At 45.2% G+C, this 19,599-nt stretch overlaps 2 protein-coding genes and 1 long non-coding RNA gene across 5 annotated transcripts in view; all 3 read right to left on the bottom strand.

Annotated features, from left to right (window-relative positions):
- LOC308677644 overlaps window positions 1-19,599 on the bottom strand; it is a 792,073-nt gene that overhangs the window by 631,329 nt on the left and 141,145 nt on the right. The gene's annotated exons all lie outside the window — the stretch shown is intronic.
- On the bottom strand, window positions 643-14,437 carry LOC308677634 (multiple myeloma tumor-associated protein 2). Of its 3 annotated transcripts, none has more exons than XM_081344230.1 (9): window positions 14,420-14,437; window positions 12,611-12,724; window positions 10,966-11,116; window positions 9,112-9,157; window positions 8,061-8,143; window positions 4,960-5,032; window positions 4,767-4,849; window positions 3,631-3,831; window positions 643-1,564 (listed from the first exon to the last, which is right to left on the bottom strand). In XM_081344230.1, exons 2-9 carry the CDS (start codon window positions 12,702-12,704, stop codon window positions 1,303-1,305), a joined length of 993 nt encoding a protein of 330 aa, XP_081200356.1. In that variant the 5' UTR covers window positions 12,705-12,724; window positions 14,420-14,437; the 3' UTR covers window positions 643-1,302. The 3 variants fall into 3 exon arrangements, with proteins under 3 accessions (XP_081200356.1, XP_081200355.1, XP_081200354.1); XM_081344229.1 differs by lacking the exon at window positions 14,420-14,437 and adding an exon at window positions 14,089-14,131; XM_081344228.1 differs by lacking the exon at window positions 14,420-14,437 and having other exon boundaries at window positions 12,611-13,812.
- MRPL55 (mitochondrial ribosomal protein L55) lies at window positions 15,891-19,177 on the bottom strand. The gene is made up of 4 exons (XM_081344243.1): window positions 19,160-19,177; window positions 18,302-18,433; window positions 17,640-17,853; window positions 15,891-16,314 (listed from the first exon to the last, which is right to left on the bottom strand). The coding sequence occupies exons 2-4, from the start codon at window positions 18,325-18,327 to the stop codon at window positions 16,159-16,161; spliced, it is 396 nt and encodes a 131-aa protein (XP_081200369.1). The 5' UTR covers window positions 18,328-18,433; window positions 19,160-19,177; the 3' UTR covers window positions 15,891-16,158.

Raw genomic sequence — 19,599 nt, 5'->3', positions numbered from 1 at the left:
GACCACAGGGATATCACAATGGTTGTAAAGTTGTCCCAAATAGCCACTAAACAAATGGTTGCTAAGTCGAGGACTCCCTGTAATTAAATTTTCTTAGAATTCTGAGCTTGGTTGAGTTCCCCCTTTCAAAGGGATTTGAGTTGGTAAATTGCAAAAGGGTTTGTAACTTGAAAATTATAAAAGTTTCTAATTAAATTGCAAAGAGGTTTGAGTTTACAAATTGCAAAGGTATTCAAAATTTCTCAGTTACAAAGGGATTTATAATTTCTAAATTGTAAAAAGGTTTGGATTTGTAAGCTGCAAAAGTGTTTGTAATTTCTGAATGCCAAATGGGCTTGCAATTTCTAAATTGCAAAGAGTTTTGAATTTCTAAATTGCAAAGGGCTTTTGAATTTGTAAACCGCAAAGAGATTTGTAATTTCTAAATTTCAAAGGGGTTCAGAATTTGTAAATTGCAGAAGGAATTTACATATTTATATATTTATACTCGGCTGTTTTCATAACCCTCAGCCTATTTCTTCTGGAGCTGGCATAATCCCCCCAAATTCCTGGATCTAAGAAAAATCGCAGCCAGAAGATAGCTGGGAAGACATCAGTGGCCAGCACCTTGTATTCTTGTCAAAAGGGACGAAGATGCTGAGCTGATCCCAATGATTCAATTTAATGACAATACCTGTAATTAATCTGTTCTGTCATTACAAGACCCGTGGTTGCTTCTGAAATCGGCCAACGGTCGCCACCACACAAAACAAACAACAAAAACAAACCCCATAATCTTGTTTGCATTCCTCCCGTCCTTGGTTTGGCTCGATGAGCTTCAGAAGCAGATTTTTGCAGTCTGATAGTATGTCCTGTTTGGGATGTATCTGATTCCCAATTTCTGATCTTTGGAAATCAGCCTCCTATTGCTTTTTTTTTTTAAAGGAAAAAAAAAAGTAAATTCTGCACGACCAATCAGTAGCGGACACTTCCTTTTCATCACTTTGGGGGGAGAAGTAAAAAAAAAAAGAAGAAAACCTCAAATAATTTCATATTTTGGATCCGGCACTTGTAAACGATCAACTTTCGCTGACCGGTTTAACGTAAATTTTATGTTTGTTAAAGGTCAGGATCCTTTTGAATGAACAAAACAAAAAACAAACAAAAAACCCGTTTTGGGGCGGCGGTAACAACGGACGGGAGAGAAATCAACGCCCCCATCTAGGAAAAAGTTACGGAATTTTGCGTCAAACCAGAATGTTTCCACTTTAGGGTCAAAGTAACGACACGATGGGAAATTCTGGTTTGTTTTACAAGGATGGATCAATTGTCTGAATCCGTGTCATGCCGCCTTTTAGCGGGGATGGATTTTAAGGATTCACCCCATGTCCGTTTCCGGGACTCTGAAGTTCTGCCTCCAGAAAATGAGGACTGGGTGTGGCTTCGGTGTCGGTCCTTCTTTTTCTGCTTGGAGGGAGGCGTCGAAGTTGTATTGCGTTCACACCGGTCGGAGTGTGGGTGTGATGCTCGGGCCGGGGATGAGGATTTGTCACTCCAGCTAGGATCCAGAGAAGGTTTCTGTTTCCTGTGAATAGCAACAGTGACAAAGTCAGATCATGCAATTCGCAAAATGGATGCCAGCCCCGCGAGGTAGACCACACTAAGAAAACGACATCATGGAGAGTAATGCTACTTTTATGATTTAAAATTATACGAGAAAATGATTCAAAAACACAAAGATTTTAAGCCAGAATTATTTTTGTTAGGCATAATTGTAGAAAATTATGAGAAAGAGTGTATATATTTAATTTTACATATATTAGCTGCAGCAAGAATTGTATTCACTCAGCATTGGAAAAAATGAAGATTTACCAATGGAGGAAGAGTTAATTAAACAAACGTGTGTGAAGAAATGGATAGATTGACATGGAAAATTAAAGAGAAAGAAGATTATTTATTTTAGAACATGGGATACCTTTTATCATTGGCAAGAGAAAAACGAGGTAGAGAGAAACGAACTTAATATGTATTAGTAAGTTAAATGCTAGAACCCAGACAATATGTTGCTGATAAAATATTAAGCACTTGTGATTATAAAAATTAATAAAAATATGTATATAAAAAAATTACAAGGGTAGTCCTTGACTTGACTACAGCTAAGCCCAATCGAAGTAGACCAGACTGGGAAACCAACATCATGAAGGCTAATAGCACTTTTATGATTAACGTTATACAGGTAGTCCTCAACTTATGGCCGCCATTGAGCCCAAAATCTCTCAGGCAGTTGTGGTGCCCCATTTTACAACTTGCTTACCACGGTTATTAAGTGATTCACTGAGGCGGTTAGTCATGCGGTTGCTAAGTGAATCCCCCCCCATCGTTACAAGGTCACAAAAGGGGATCACGTGACTCCCCCCCAGGACACTGCGACCGTCGTAAATACGAGCCAGTTGCCAAGCATCTGAATTTTGAACACGTGACCGCGGGGGATGCTGCGACGGTCGTGAGGCAAACGGTCATATGTCATTTTATTCAGTACTGCTGTTGGTTTGAACGGTCAATAAACGGATGACTGTAAACTGAGGACTACTTGTAGTAAAAGAATTTTGCAAGACTCATTAAAAGTGCCTTATCTGAGACGCTTTCTCGAATGACAGTTCTAGCCCAGACGCAAATTTCTTTTATTTAATGGTTGGCTCAGAGGTGACCTTGCTTCCTGCCTCTCAGAGCCACTCCTTCTGTCCAGCGTAAAGTAGTCCTCGACTTACGGCCATTTTTTAGCGACCACTTGAAGTTATAATGGCAGTGGGGGGGAAAAAAGTGACTTACGAAAAGGTCCTCGTTCTTGCAACCGTTGTGTAATCCCCACAACCATGTGATCAAAACTTGGGCACTTGGCAACCGGCATATATTTAGGATGGCTGCATATATTTGCGGGTCCTGTGATCCCCATTTGCAACCTTCCCAGCTGGTTTCAATGGGGGGGGGAGCCGGATTCATTTAATGACCATGTGGCTCACTTAACCACTGCAACGATTTGCTTAACAACGGCGGCAAAAAAAGGTGAAGCTGGGTAAAACTGACTCAACAACTAAGTTGCTTAGCAAGACAAAATTTGGTCCCTCTTGTGGCTGTAAGTTGAGAACTACTTGCGCTATACAGAGTGAGGAATGAGGGTAGAGGACAATTTCAAAGAGACATAACTTTACAAAAATTCCTCTTTGGACTAGGTGGACTTCCACTCCCAGAATCCCCCAGCCACCTTGCTTTAAGAGGGCAGGACTTCCGCTCCCAGAATCCCCCAGCCAGCCATGCTTTAAGAGGGCAGGACTTCAACTCCCAGAATCCCCCAGCCAGCCATGCTTTAAGAGGGGAGGACCTCCGCTCCCAGAATCCCCCAGCCAGCCATGCTTTAAGAGTGGAGGGCTTCCGCTCCCATAATCCCCCAGCCGGCCTGCTTTAAGAGGGGAGGACTTCCACTCCCAGAATCCCCCAGCAGGCATGCTTTAAGAGGGGAGGACTTCATCTCCCAGAATCCTCCAGCCAGCCATGCTTTAAGAGGGGAGGACTTCATCTCCCAGAATCCCCCAGCCAGCCATGCTTTAAGAGGGGAGGAATCTAATTCCCAGAATCCCCCAGCCAGCATGATACCTTTTCTCATTATTTGAAGCAGAGTTATTCGATGAGGAAGACTCTGTCTTCTTCTGGTGTTTTTCTTTTTCCTTCTCTTTCTTCTTGGCTTTCTTTTCTTTATTCTCTTTCTTCTTGGCTTTCTTTTCTTTCTTCTCTTTCTTTTTCTCCTTTTTCTTTTTCTTCTGCTTCTCCTTTTTCGACTTCTTGACGACCCCGCTCCTGCCAGATAAATCAAGGAAAGACTGTCCTCTTTCACATCGTTTTTTTATTCCACCAAAAATATCCCCACTAGGCCAAAATGCTGCCCCAAGGGCTGTGTGTGTGTGTGTGTGTGTGTGTGTGTGTGTGTGTGTGTGTGAGAGAGAGAGAGAGGCTCATGCAGGTCACAGATAATAATATGGTACAGCTAGTCCTCAAGTTACGACCATAATTGAGCTCAAAATTTCTGTTGCTCAGTGAGACATTTACGTGAATTTTGCCCCAGATTAAGACCTTTCTTGTCATGGCTATTAAGCGACTTACTGCAATTGTTAATTTAGCAACGTGGACGTTAAGCGAATCTAGCTTCCCCAATCTGACTTTGCTTGTCAGAAGGTCGCAAAAGGGGATCACGTGACCTGGGGACACCACGACCGTCCTAAATACATGTCAGTTGCCAAGCGTCCCAATTTTGATCATTTCATAGAAGAGAATATCTACATTATAGGCATTGTTTTAATCGTTGGAGGCACCCTATGGCACATCCTCCATTGTAGCTGGTCCTTGATTTATGACCACAAGGGAGCCCAAAATTTCTGTGGCTAAGCGAGACCGTTGCGAAGTGAGCTTTGCTCTATTTTGCGAGCTTCCTTGCCACCGTTGTTAAGTGGGTTACTGCGGTTGCTAAGTGAATCACGTGGTTAAGTGAGACTAGCTTCCTGCTTGTCAGAAAGTCGCAAAAGGGGGATCACATGACCCTGGGACACTGCAACACCATCATAAATACGAGTCTGAGTTTTGAGCACGCGGATGCTGCGACAGTCGTAAGTGTGAAAAACGGTCATAAATCAGCTTTTATATTGCCCTTGCAGCTTTGAACGGTCACTAAGCGAAGTGCGGATAAGCTTAGGACTTTAAAATAAATTAAAATAAAATGAAATGGAGAGATTCCTTACTCCAACACCGCGGCCTTGTTTTCCTCATCCAGCTTCTGCGGAGGAGTTGAGGGTCTGGCAGTCTTTGTCGCCGCCGGCTGATGCTGAAATGGCGGAGACAAAAAGAGAAAACGGATCAAAAAATCCCACAGACGGTAGTTAGGAGAAGCAACCAGTGGATTTGCCACAACGTTGTGCGGCCAACACAACTTACCGTAAACACGGAGAGGCCCAGCTTGGCAGCTTCCTTATCTTCTTTAGAAAACATCATCCTGCTGCCAGCATTCCTAAAAAAATTAAAACGGAATTAAAGGTCAGAAAAGATCTTAATTTTTGCTTTCAGTTTGGGTGGACATCCTTAAAAGGGAAAATTTGTTTTCCTCAAAAACAAACCCACAGTCCTGCTAGGGGTGTGTGTGTGTGTGTGTGTGTGTGTGTGTGTGTGTGTAGACAGGACATTTTTTTGTGGGGGGGAGAGGCTGTTGTGAAGAGCTACACAAAATTCATCCTTGCTAATAATGTACAGATAGCTCTTGATGTACAACCAGTAACTGTGAGAGGGATCTCGGAGTCCTAGTAGACAATCACTTCAATATGAGCCAGCCCGTATGCTGCATCTGCCAAAAAAGCCAACACAGTGCTAGGCTGCATTAACAGAGGGATAGAATCAAGATCAAGTGAAGTACTAATACCACTTTACAATGCCTTGGTAAGGCCACACCTGGAATACGGCATCCAGTTTTGGTCACCACGATGTAAAAAAGATGTCGAGACTCTAGAAAGGGTACAGAGAAGAGCAACAAAGATGATTGGGGGACTGGAGGCTAAAACATAGGGAATGGTTGCTAGAATTGGGTATGTGTAGTTTAATGAAGAGAAGGGCGAGGGGTGACATGATAGCCCTGTTCAATATCTCAGGGGCTGCCCCAAAGAAGAGGCAGCCAAGCTATTCTCCAGAGCACCTGAAAGCAGGACAAGAAGCAACGGATGGAAACTGGTCAAGGAGAGAAGCAACCTAGAACTAAGGAGAAACTTCCTGACAGTTAGAACAATTAACCAGTGGAACAACCTGCCTCCAGAAGTTGAGGATGCTCCAAAACTGGAAGTTTTTAAGAAAAGACTGGACAGCCATTTGGCTGAAATGGTATAGGGTTTCCTGCCTGAGCAAGGGGCTGAACTAGATGACCTCCAAGGTCTCCAACCTTATTATTATTATTATTGTTTAGTGATTGTTCGAAGACACAACAGCACTAAAAAAAGTGATTTATGATAGGTCCTCGCACATATGACCATCAAAGCATCCCCAGAGTTATGTGACCAGAATTCAGAGGCTTGGCAGCTGACTCGTATTTATGACGGTTGTAGTGTCCCGGGGTCACGTGACCCCCTTTTGCAGCCTTCTGACAAGCAAAGTCAATGGTGGAAGCCAGATTCGCTTAATGACAGAGTCACTAACCTAACAATTGTATTTACAACGGTTCCAGTGTCCCAGGCTCACATAACCTTCACAACCACTTCTGACAAGAAAAATCAACGGGGGAAGCAGGATTCGCTTACCAACTGCCTGATTCAATTAACAACTGCAGGGATTTCCTTAACAATGGTGGCCAAAAAGGGTGGTAAAATCAGGTAAAATGCTTGGTGACGGAAGTATGGGTTGCTATTGCGGTTGTAAGTCGGGGACTAGCTGTGCATCAGACTGTTTCTCTGCAAACTGCTGTGCAAATCATGCTAATTACAGTATTGTTATATTTTAAAACTGTTTTTATGTTTGACAGAAGAGAGTCCTTGTAGCTCAGAGTTGAATGGTGGGGTCTCTGAGCTGGGTGGTTTCCTTGAAGACGTTTCATGACCCAACTAGGGAACATCATCAGTGCTAGAAGGGAGGAGGAGGAGGAGGAAGAAAAAGGAATATGGCGTCTTTGGTGCTCTCTGAGCTGGGTGGTTTCCTTGCAGATGTTTCATGACCCAACTAGGGAACATCATCAGTGCTGGAAGGGAGGAGGAGGAGGAGGAGGAGGAGGAAGGACTGTGGGGTCCTTGGCGCTCTCTGAGCTGGGTGGTTCCCTTGAAGACGTTTCATGACCCAACTAGGGAACATCATCAGTGCTAGAAGGGAGGAGGAGGAGGAGGAAGAAAAAGGAATATGGCGTCCTTGGTGCTCTCTGAGCTGGGTGGTTTCCTTGCAGACGTTTCATGACCCAACTAGGGAACATCATCAGTGCTGGAAGGGAGGGGGGCGTGTTGGAGAGAAGGAGGAGGAGGAGGAGGAGGAGGAGGAGGAGGAGGAGGAGGAGGAGGAGGAGGAGGAGGACAACGACGACTTTGGGATCCTTGGTGCTCTCTGAGCTTGTTGATTTTCTTGCAGATGTTTCATGACCCAACTAGGTAACATCATCAGAGCTAGAAGGGAGTTGGGTTTGTGGAGAGGAGGAGGAGGAGGACTGTGGGATCCTTGGTACCCTCTAAGCCTGGTGGTTTCCTTGCAAACATTTCATGACCCAACAAGGGAACATCATCAGTGCTGGAAGGGAGGGAGATGGTTTCAAGACCATCATAGTCGAATCTGGCTTATTTCTCTGAAGATCATCCTCCTTACTGTCTACATCAGTGTCTGCAAATTCCAGCCACTTTAAGGCGTATGGACTTCAACTCCCAGAATTCCTCAGACTAGTGGCTCCTCCCAGAACATAGATCTAGGAGGTATTCACTAAGAGTTGACACCAACTTGACAACACATAATCCATCAAAAGTGTCTTGGAAGACTGATTGTGTTGTATTCCCCCCCCTTATACATACGTGAATTAAGGAGGTATGTGAATTGCTTGCACAGACTCTCTTGTTTTGGACTGACTATTTAGGAATATTTGAGAATAACCAAGTTGAAAGGGACCTTGGAGATCCTCTAGTCCAACCCCCTGCTCAAAAACTACGTTGTATGCTCAAAAACCTGCAGATTGCTCAAAAACTGTTTTTCCCCTTATTGGTCTGGGTAATGGATCTGGCCTGTCTTGTCCAGCTCATCTTCTATAGTCTACATCCATGTTTCTCAACCTTAGAAGCTTGAAAGACACATGAACATTGGCGGAGTGGAGAATTCTGGGAGTTGAAGTTCACACGTGTTTTCAAGTTGCTGAGACTGAGAAAATGCCATTTTCTCCCACCTTGGCCCTAGGGCCAAGAGGGAGGGGACTATCCCAAACCCTCCTGGGCTGAATAGAACCAGGTTATTGGTCCAGCTACTTCACCACTAGCCCACACTGCCTCTCACCTTTCTTGAACCTCCAGTCCCACCAGGTAGGGCGAAATACTTACCGTGAACTCCCCAATCCCATGATACGATGAACACTCTTCTCGTCATGATCTCCTTCGTTGCGTTTGCAGACTTCAGCGAGGTCCTGGGAAAGAGTTACGGACAGTTCTGAGGCCGCTAAACCACCATACGTGCCCTTGTGCGACGGTAGGTAGCCCTCAATTTACAACCCACTTGTTTAGTGACTGTTCAAAGTTACAACAGCACTGAAAAAAGGACTTGTGACTGCTCTTCAAATTTACGACCGTTGCAGCATCATCCCCCATGGGTCACGTGATGAAAATTCAGACACTTGGCAACTGGTTCATATTTACAGCCCAGGGCGTCATGTGATCCCCTTTTGTGACCTTCTGATGGGCAAAGTCAATGGGGGAGGAAGGATTCACTTAATGACCGTGTGACTCACTTAACAACTGCAAGGATTTGCTTAATGACTGGGGCAAGAAAGGTCATAGAATGGGGCAACGCTTAGCAATGGAAAGGCTGGTCCTTATTGTGGTCGTTAAGCCGAGGACTGCCTGAATAGTCGAAATTTATCCTGTATCAAAAAATTAAACAGTTTCTTTGCCCTGTTGGGCACCTCCTTAAAAGCAGCATTTGCAGTTTTCCTTGGGGCAAAGAGACGGGATGCTTTTTGCCATATGAAAAGATCTCTCTCTCTCTCTCTCTCTCTCTCTCTCTCTCTCTCTCTCTCTCTCTCTCTCTCACACACACACACACACACACACACACACACACAAATTCAAAGGAGATCAAATTGTGAGCTTATCATTAAAGCACCAAGACACTTTGAAACACAGTTCGTTATTAGCCTCTCAGGAAATAGCCAACTGTTAATGTATTTGCGACCCTATTTTATTCTATGGTTGTTTGGTATGAAACCAGGGGAAACCATGTACTAAAGTCACATTTAAGAAGAGACTGGACAGCCATTTGTCTGAAATGGTTTGTAGGGTTTCCTGCTTGAGCAGGGGGGTTGGACTAGATGACCTCCAAGGTCCCTTCCAACTCTGCCATCCTGTTATTTTAAAAATCGATTAAAAAAAAAAATACCTCTTTGCTCAGTCCCGTCGGCTGCTTCTTCACATTCTTGTAACCCCTGCAAAACAAAGCACAAGACGGGTGGATGGGTGAGAGACCCAAACCTGGAATTAAGGAGGAATTTCCTGACAGCTTCTACTGGGCTAATTCTCCACACTCCAGAACGAAACATTTATTTTTTTTCCAGCTTGGCAATTTGGTGACTTTGCTGGGCCTCCCTTCAAGTAACCTCTGAATCCTCCAACCCAGGTCAGCGGAAATACTGAAAAAGAAACAAGGGGTCCTTGATTTTCTTAATAGCTGGTGTGATTTTTTTATTTTTATTTTTTCCGTGGCTATCATTTCATCCTGAGCTGGGTTGTTTTGCTGCAGACATTTCATTATCCAACTAGGTAACATCATGAGTGCTACAAGGGAGTGGGGGGGTTGAAAAGAGGAGGAGGAGGAGGAGGAGGAGGAGGAGGAGGAGGAGTAGGGGTATGGTGGGGTTCTTGATGTTCTTTGAGCTTGGTGGTTTTCTTCAAGACGTTTCATGACCAAACCAGGTAATATCATAAGAGCCTTGGTGGAGCAGTGGGCTAACGCCTCCTTAAGTAACCCCAGCTGCCTGCAATTAGTGCAGGTTCGAGTCCCACCAGGCTCAAGGTTGACTCAGCCTTCCATCCTTCCCAGGTAGGTAAAATGAGGACCCAGATTGTTGGGGGCAATTAAGCTGACTTTGTAATAATGCCGCTTGGGGTGTGTGTGAAAGCCCTAATAAGCAGGCATATACATAGAATGAAGGCTACTGCTAAGCTTGTAAGCCGCCCTGAGTCTTCGGAGAAGGGCGGGATATAAATGGAATTAAAATAAATAAAAAATAAAAAATAAGAATATTGATGTTCCCTAGAAGTTTATTTATTTATTTATTTATTATGGGACTTATATGCCGCCCTATCTCCCAGAGGACTCAGGGCGGCTAACAACAATAAAAAAACCAGCAGTACAAAAGTTAAGAGAAAATTAAATAACAGCCCCAAATATTAATTACACAGTTAAAATTAAGACTTTTAAAAACCCATCATCAATCCAGGTCAGCCTGACGGAAGAAGAAAGTTTTGAGGTCGCGGCGAAAGGACTGGAGGTCCGGGGCCATCCGGAGCTCAAGGGGGAGTTGGTTCCACAGGGCTGGCGCTCCCACAGAGAAGGCCCTCCCCCTGGGGGTCGCCAGCCGACATTGTCTGGCCGACGGCACCCTGAGGAGACCCTCTCTGTGTGAGCGCACCGGGCGATGGGAAGTGGTCCCCGGCAGCAGACAGTCCTGCAGATATCCCGGGCCCAAGCCATGTAGGACTTTAAAGGTAAGTACCAGCACCTTAAGTTAGAATCCCTTCTAGCACTAATTATGTTCTCTCGTTGCGTCATGAAATATCTTGAAGAAAGCAACCAAGCTCAGAGAGCACCAAAGCCCCATAATTCTTCTCCTCCTCCTCCTCCTCCTTTCCAACACTGATGAGGTTCCCTGGTTGGGTCATTAAATGTCTGCAAGGAAACCACCATACTCAGAGAGCACCAAGGACCCCACAGCCCTCCTCCCCCTCTCCGCAAGCCCCCCTCCCTTCTAGCCCTGATGATGTTGCCTAGCTGGGTCACAAAACGTCTTCATGAAACCCACCCCCACCCAACCCCCAAGCGCAGAGAGCACCAGGGACCCCTCATTTGAACCCTGAGCCACAAATATTTTCCTTGATCAAGTATCGTTTCTTCCTTCCAGGAACTGTCTGCTGCTTTTTTATCCATGCGCACGCCTTGCAGTATCTCCTCTCTAGAGCTGAAGCTTACGTGAAGACCAAGGATCACCAGCAGATGGTTTGGTTTTAAACTTACAGAGCCGCCATCATAGCTTCTTCTTCTGCCTGCCGGATGGCACTCAGCTCCTCTTTGCGGGACAAAGATGCATCGCCTTTCTTCCCCTTGGCGTACCAGGTGAGGTCCTTGCCCTTCTGCCAGCGGCCCACCGGGGCCATCAAGGAGTTCCCTGAAAGGTAAGTAAAAAAAGAGGAGTCACAATGTCAGAGCAGTTAAGGCAGGGGCCTTCAAAGGTGGCCCTTTTTGTGACGTGTGGACTTCAACTCCCAGAATTCCTCAGCCAGACACACTGGCTGAGGAACTCTGGGAGTTGAAGTCCACACGTCATAAAAGGGCCACGTTTGAAGACCCCCCCCCCGAGTTAAGGTTTCAGAGGAGGATTGAGAGTCTAGTGGGGGAGGCTCTTAGTCCTTCTGAAATATCACCAATTGGTTGGGAGAGCTGGGAAATATCTGAGGGAGACCTTGGCGCTCTCTGAGCTTGGTGGTTTTCTTGTAGACATCTCGTGATCCAACTAAGGGGGAAGAGGAGGAGGAGGAGGAGGAGGAGTAGAACGACTGTGGGGTCCTTGGTCGTCTCTGAGTTTGTTTTCTTGCAGACCTTTCACGACCCAACTAGGGAACATCATCAGTGCTAGAAGGGAGCGGGGATTCCAGAGTAGAGCAAGAGGAGGGAGGGAGGGAGGGAAGGAGGAGGAGGAGGAGGAGGATTGTGGGCTCATTGGTGCCTTCTGAGGTTGGTTGTTTCCTTGTAGACATCTCATGACCCAACTAAGGAAGGTCATCAGTGCTAGAAGAGTGAGAGGTTTGGTCTGTTTATATACGGTACGAGCAGCTTGCCCTGTCAGTGTTGGTGGGCATCTTCTTGGTGATAAAGAATTCAGGAAGTCTCTTAAAGTTACCAAGGTTGAAAAATACTACTGAAGAGGTTAGCTGGGGAATTCTGGGAGTTGAAGTCCACCCATCTTAAAGCATGACAGCTGGGGGATTCTGGGAGTTACAAGTCTATTCCTCTTAGAGCATGTCAGCTGGGGGAATCTGGGAGTTGAAGTCCTCCCCTCTTAAAGCATCCTGGCTGGGGGATTCTGGGAGTTAAAAGTCCTCCCCTCTTAAAGCATGCCGGCTGGGGGATTCTGGGAGTTAAAGTCCTGCCCTCTTAAAGCATGGCTGGCTGGGGGATTCTGGGAGCGGAAGCCCTCCCCTCTTAAAGCAGGGCTGGCTGGGGGATTCTGGGAGTTAAAGTCCTCCCCTCTTAAAGCATGCCAGCTGGGGGATTCTGGGAGTTGAAGTCCTCCCCTCTTAAAGCATGGCCGGCTGGGGGATTCTGGGAGTTAAAAGTCCTCCCCTCTTAAAGCATGGCCGGCTGGGGGATTCTGGGAGTTAAAGTCCTCCCCTCTTAAAGCATGCCTGCTGGGGATTTTGGGAGTTGAAGTCCTCCCCTCTTAAAGCATGCTGGGAATCTAAGTACACCCCTCTTAAAAGTTTTCGAGACTGAGAAACAATGAGATAGCAAATCACAAATGGCTCCTATTGTTTCAACCTAACTTAGCCAGCAGCGAATTTGCATCTGGAGATATTTGAACCCAGCAGTTCTGGTCTTTAAACAGATGTGGAGTCAGTTCCCGGGAGTTGATTAAACAAACTATGAATCTGAAAAGACTGACCAAGATAGTTTTCACGTTGTTTGTCTGTCTTCACATCTTCCCATTTGAACTGGTCTTGCCCACCCCGCACACCCCCTCGAGAGGAGCCAAACATGGTGGAGGCTTAACCAGGATCTAGAAAAGAAGAGAGATTAAAGTAGGAATTCATGTGAAGTATTAGCACCGCTTAGTAAGGCCACACCTGGCACAGTGCATGCAGTTTTGGTCACTATATTACCAAAAACGACGTTTATGCTTTGGAAAAAAATTCAGAGAAGAGCAACTAAGATGATCCAAGGCCTGGAGACTAAAACATACGAAGAACGGCTATGGGACTTGGGTTTGGCTAGTCTAAAGAAAAGAAGAAATAGTGGAAACACGATAGCAGTCTTCCAGTATTTGGGGGGCTGCCCCAAAGAAGAGGGGGTCAAGCTATTCTCCAAAGCACCAGAGGGCAGGACAAGAAACAGTGGTTGGAAACTGACCAGACAGAGAAGCAACCTGGAATTAAGGAGAAACTTCCTAACAGTGAGGACAATTAACCAATGAAAGGAAAGTTGCCTCCAGAAGTTGTAGCTGCTACATCACTGAACGTTTTTTAAGAAAAAACTTGGACAGCCACCTATTTTGAAATAATATAGGGTCACTTGCTTGAGCAGTGGGTTGGACTAGAAGACCTCTAAGGCCTTTTGCAGCTCTATTCTGATTGAAAAGGTTATACCTAGTCACAAGACCAGAGTACTAAGCCAGTATAAGTTTGCTTATTGTACATTCATGGTTTGTCTTAAGTTCAGTGTTATAAAGGTACTCAAGTGAGCCCAAAATTTCTGTTGCTAAGCAAGACAGTTGCTAAGGGAGTTCTGTCCCATTTTACAACCTTCCTTGCTCTAATTGTTAAGTGAACCAGTGCAGGGGTTAGGTTAGTCACATGGTTGTTAAGTGAATCTGGCTTCCACATTGGCTTTGCTTGTTGGAAGGTCACAAAAGAGGATCACGTGACCCTGGGACACTGAAACTGTCAAAAGTACATGCCAGTTGCCTGAACTATGCTCACGTGACCACGGGGATTGCTGTGAAAAACAGCCATAGGTCACTTTTTTCCAGTATCGTTGTAAATTTGGTCACTAAACAAAAGTCTGTAAGTCAAGGACGACCTGCCGTGGGTCCTGCCATAGTTTGAAGCATTGTCTCAAATGGGATGTCAGTCCATACTTTAGAGAAAAAACACTCACAGAACACTGTTCTCAATCTTGGCTAGTTTAAGATGGGTGGACTTCAACTCCCAGAATTCCTCAGCCAGCTTTGCTGGCTGAGGAATGCTGGGAGTTGAAGTCCACACATCTTAAAGGAGCTGAGCTTTTAAAACAAGATTAATGGGAAGTGGAGACGCCGGAATTATATCAAGTCCCCCCACTCCAACAAGACCCTCCGGGTGCCTCACCCTCGCCCCAAAGGGGGTCCAGTTCTGCCAACTGGACCCTTAAAAGAGAGCATCTTACATTGGACAGCGACCACCCCGAGCATAGGAATCCTCTCAATCTTCAGTGGATACGAGGCCTCCCCACCCACCCACCCACCCCGGTGCCCAACTCTAGCTGGGACGCGCCCCACCCGGCTGGGAATGATGGGATTTCACGTCCCTCCGTTTGCAGACCTCAAGGCTGGTGCATGGGCTCCCCACCGTATTGCAAAGAAGGGGTGCACTGCAAGGACCCTGGCACTTGAAGGGGAGCCCCAACCCAGGAAAGGACCCGCCCCCGCTCCCCCCCCAAAAAAAAAACCCCCGCCAGCCAGTTCAAGCTAGCCCAGCAATCTCAACTGCAACCTCACGTGCAAAACCCGGGCGTCGCTTCCGCAAGCCTGGGCGCGACCATCCGTTCTTGTAGGAGGGGAGGAAGCGGGCTGAACCAACCGGCTGAAGGAGCGGGGGTGGGCGGGGGAGAATGGCTTATTGAAAATTTCCTTCCTTACGACCGGCTCCGCTTAGCGTTCAATGCCGGCAGAAGTTTTTAATTAGTTTAGAAAAAGCAGAAAAGGAAAAAAAAATGGGTTTGAGGGGAGAAATAAACTAAATAGTGAATCCCCCCCCCTTCCCAACTCCGAAGTAGTTTTTTTCCAGCCATTTGTAAGTGACTTGAGTATGTTGGGCTTTGTAGTCCCCAGATACACATGTCGCTGTCGGGTTTGTTGGGAAAGTTGTTGCAGAATGCCTTGCGGGATGAGCATTTGAGGTGACCAATGAGTGCTCTGGCGGGGTTAGTACTCCATGTCCCATGATCCCCAGCCGGCAAGGGTACTGTGGACGAGGTTTGAAGAAATCCTGCTTCTTCCCAGAAAGAAGGAGAGGGTGCATCTCCCCCCAGGATTCTGGGTATGACTACAATGTCCATCCTCCTTAACCAGCGAGGATGTTGAGGAGTCCCAAACCTTGATAAAACCTAATTTAGGCATGGCTTGTAAAGGGAGAAAACAGTGAATAGCGCTGAAGATAAGGAGGTTGCTGGTTCATCTTCTCATCTGCATGACAGCCCTGTGAGGTGGGCCACGGACATTTTATTAAGTCTCCCAAATATTTTAGAGCAGTGAGAACTTGCTTTTCTCTTTATAAATGTTTGAAAATAGATCTAGGTAGGGAATATAGATTCAGCTATATCAAGGGTTTTTCTAATGTGGCCCCTTTAAGAGGTATGGCCCTCAATTCCCAGAATTCCTCAGCTGGCATGCATCTTAAAAGTAGCCAACGTTAAGAAACACAGGTCTGCAGATCTTGAGGTCTGTTCCAATTTCCCTCTTTTTGACCAAGATTGTTGTTCTTAATTAGGGGTCTTCAAACTTGGCCCTTTCATGACCTGTGGACTTCAACTCCCAGAATTCCTCAGCCAGTATCCTGGCTGAGTTGGATTTGAAACTGACTCGCACCCAATGTTTTTTTTATTGTTAAGTGAATCATTACAGTTGTTAAGTGAATCACATGGTCATTAAGCAAATCCAGTTCCTTTGCATGTCAGAAGCCAGCTGGGAAGGTGCAAATGACTTACACTAAGATGTAAGCTGCCAAGGGTGCACATTTTAATATGCGACCACGGGGGATGCGGCAACCGCAGTTTTCTGACTGTTGTGATTTAAAAGAGTCACAAAATGAATGATTGTAACTCAAGGACGTCCAGTAATTTTATTACTGATAAAACCAAGAGTATCTGGGTTTACCCGTATCACAAAGTGGCTTAACCTGAGTATTTCCCATCCCTTTCTTCAAACGAATTAACACTTCCCCCCAAAAAATACAACCAGAGTAATTACAAAGAAATCTCTTTATTTGTGGGTGGATTATCAATCCTAGCACATTCTATAACCAGGGGTCTTAAAACTTGGCCCTTTTATGACTTGTGGACTTCAACTCCCAGAATTCCTCAGCCAGGCACCCCTGCTTGTGGACTTCAACTCCCAGAATTCCAATTCTGGGAGTTGAAGTCCACAAGTCATAAAAGGGCCAAGTTTGAAGACTCCTGGTCTATAACATTCTAGACACTTGCTGAGACTCTTACTGACCCCACCCTCCCAAAAAAATCTCACTTTTTATTCCAAAATTTCTTGTAATATTCCAACTGAAAGTCATCTTCAAAAGTTGTAACTTCTTCTACTTCTTTCTTCGATTTCATCAAGGTCTTCCTCCTTAACCGACTTCTCCTTTCAGCCTCGGGGAGGGTGTTGAGGTCCACGGGTATCTAAGTGGAGAAAAGACAAGAATGCTCAGTATCTGCGCTGACTGACGGCTAGACTACTGCTATGGGAAACCTGCATGGGGCTGCCCTTGTAGGCTATTCAATTCAACTTTCAACCCATTTAGTAGCCAGGCTGCGTTACCTTGTTCCAAAGGCAAGTTTCGACTTCAAAAGACACTTATTGTTACAGGTAGTCCTCAGGCTACGGCTACAATTGAGCCCAAAATTTTTGTTTCCTAGGCAAGACAGTTAAGTGAGTTTTGACCCATTCTACCACCTTTCTTGCCACAGTGAATCCCTGCGGTTGTTAAGCTAGTAACATGGTTGTTAAGAGAATCTGGCTTCCTCACTGACTTTGTTTGTCAGAAGGTCGCAAAAGGGGATGACGCGACCTCCCCAGGACATCACGTGACCAAGGAGATGTTGCAAAGGGCGTAAATATGAAAAATGGTCATAAATCATTTTCTTCACTGCCGTTGTAACTTCAAATGGTCACTAAATGAACGGTTGTAAGTTAAGGACTACAATTTTTAAGCACTCATCTCTTTATATGACGCAAGGTATTAAAGAGGTAGAAAAATGTATGGCTTGGCACACAAGATTCCTGCAGGAATTCTGCCGCCTTGTGCATTTATGTGTGTATAAAAGGTAGTCCTCAATTTACAACCAACACTGAGCCCAAAATTCATGTTGCTAAGTGAGAAATCTGTTAAGTGAGTTTTAGCTGATTTTACTGTGTGTACACACACACACACACGTGTGTGTGTCTATGTATATATGTATGTGTGTGTGTATGTTTCTGCCTTCCCAAATAACTCCGAGCATTTCACTTTCCCGGCTTTCAGTAAGAAGTATGGGTGAAACAAACAAAAGCACAGCTTAACCAGTTAACCATGAAACGAATCCTTAAGACGCAGAAAGTCCTTGAGTTATGACCGCCATTCAGCTGAGAACTAAGCTTGTAAGGCATACTGATCGTTCAGTGAGTCCTCGCATGACTGACCCAATTTTAGGACATTTTTTGTGGCGGTCGTTAAGCAAACCACCAGGGTCGCTAAGCACCTCGGCGGTCACAGGACCAGACAGGAGCTGAGAAACAAGTCAAATGGTTGCCACATGATTTATTTATTTATTTATTTATTTATTTTATTGCATTTATATACCGCCCTTTCCCTGAGGACTCAGGGCGGTTTACAGGGAGTTAAAAATCAACCATACAAAAGTTAAAACCCAATTTAAAAAAATATTAAATCAACCCTGTACTATTAAAAACTATTAGGGAATCCTGCTCTGTCTTTGCAAAGAAAGCCAGGGAGTTTAACTCTCACCTGGAGGATCCGCCTCGGCTCTTTGTACCGGAGGTGAATAGTGGATCCATCCTGCCTAATCAGGAGAACTGGATACAGCCGGGCGTACTTTGTTCTTGGAAAGCAAGCGATGGATGTTCGATTCGAATTCAGCTGGTTGGCGGTTGTACGAAGCCCACAAGCCCTGAGGAGGCACCTGGAGAGAGGGTCTGCCTGCAGGATGCCGAAACCAATTCTAGAACAAAATGACATGCTTTAAGAGGGGAGGACTTCAACTCCCAGAATCCCCCAGCCAGCCATGCTTTAAGAGGGGAGGACTTCAACTCCCAGAATCCCCCAGCCAGCCATGCTTTAAGAGGGGAGGACTTCAACTCCCAGAATCCCCCAGCCAGCCATGCTTTAAGAGGGGAGGACTTCAACTCCCAGAATCCCCCAGCCATAATGCTTTAAGAGGGGAGGACTTCAACTCCCAGAATTCCCCATCTAATATGCTGGCTGGGGAATTCTGGGACTTGGAAGTCCATCCATCTTAAAAGTTACCAAAATTGCAGTAGGCTTTTTAAATTAAGTTGTTCCAAGATTTATTATATCCTTTTCAGAATATCGCTGCTATAAAATTTCAGTTCTGGATTGCAAAGTCTACAGTATTTCTGTTCAGACTATTCTGGGAATATCCCAAATACCTTAAACTCCTGCTTAGAGCTGCCATTTTGACGTGCAACGAGGCTTTGGGAATAGATCCTGATTAGGAATTCCTAAGAGGGATTAAAACGCTTGGCTTTTTTCCAGAGTCATAATGCGACGTGCTTTTAGAACTGGAAGAAGAGAAGAAAATAAATCTCGTTACAATCTTTGGATTGTTATTTTGTGCCTCCAATGTTGGAAATAAAGTTTTAGAGGGGTGTTTTGTTCCAAGTATAGGTTAATGCATGGGTACTGCATGAATGAACGAACAAACAAACAAATGAATGTAAGAAATGCAAAAGCTTCAAGCAGAGTTTTGGTGGACTTCATTCTCTCTCTGCAACTCTGGCTGTTTGCAAAATTGGGACTTGGGTATTATTTATTTAAGTTCCATATTTGGGGAGGCCTCTGGCTTCCTAATTTTCAACAGCCAGCCACTAGACATAACTAGGGGGAAAAAATACACAACCCACCTATCAAACCTGCTAAAATTAACTAGCTTAAAGTAGAATAATTTTAAAACGTTCTGGTAGTGCTGAAATATTGCACCAAACTCCAAAACATATTAAAAAATGGATTTTAACATGGCTAGCCAGAGTGCAAAATGTAGGCTGTCAGTTAAACAGGCCGAGCTTTGGCAGAGGAAAAAAAAAATACAAACTTACGACCACAATTGAGCCCAACATTTCTGTTGTTAAGTGAGACAGTGGTTCAGTGAGTTTTGCCCCATTTTACAACCTTTCTTTCCACAGTTGTTAAGTGAATCACTGCAGTTAATTTAGTAACAGGATCGTTAAATGAATCTGGCTTTCCCCAATAACTTTGCTTGTCAGAAGGTTTCAAAAGGGGACACTCACATGACCCCCAGGACGCTGCAACCGTCATAAGTACGAGTCACTCGCCAAGCATCTGAATTTTGATCATTTGACCACAGGGAGGCTGCTATAGTCATTAAGTGTGAAAAACAGTCATAAGTCACTTTTTTCAGCGCCATAAGTTTGACCAGTCACTATATGAACTGTTGTAAGTTGAAGACTTCCTGTAAATGGCAGCAGGTTCCAAGGTATACTGCCCTGAAATCTGGAGGCTCCATTTGAGGTAGCCGATTTTAGACAAAGTGAGAGCAAAATGCTTCCATGATCAAAGGCAGGTAAAGGTAAAGGTTCCCCCACACATGCGTGCTAGTCGTTTCCAACTCTAGGGGCCGGTGCTCATCTCCGTTTCAAAGCTGAAGAGCCAGCGCTTGTCCGAGGACGTCTCCGTGGTCATGTGGCCGGCATGCCTAGACGCCAAAGGC

The sequence above is a fragment of the Vipera berus genome (assembly GCF_964194415.1).
Source record: "Vipera berus genome assembly, chromosome: Z".
Classification (NCBI taxonomy): domain Eukaryota; kingdom Metazoa; phylum Chordata; class Lepidosauria; order Squamata; family Viperidae; genus Vipera; species Vipera berus.
This window is presented reverse-complemented; position numbering and strand designations above follow the sequence as displayed.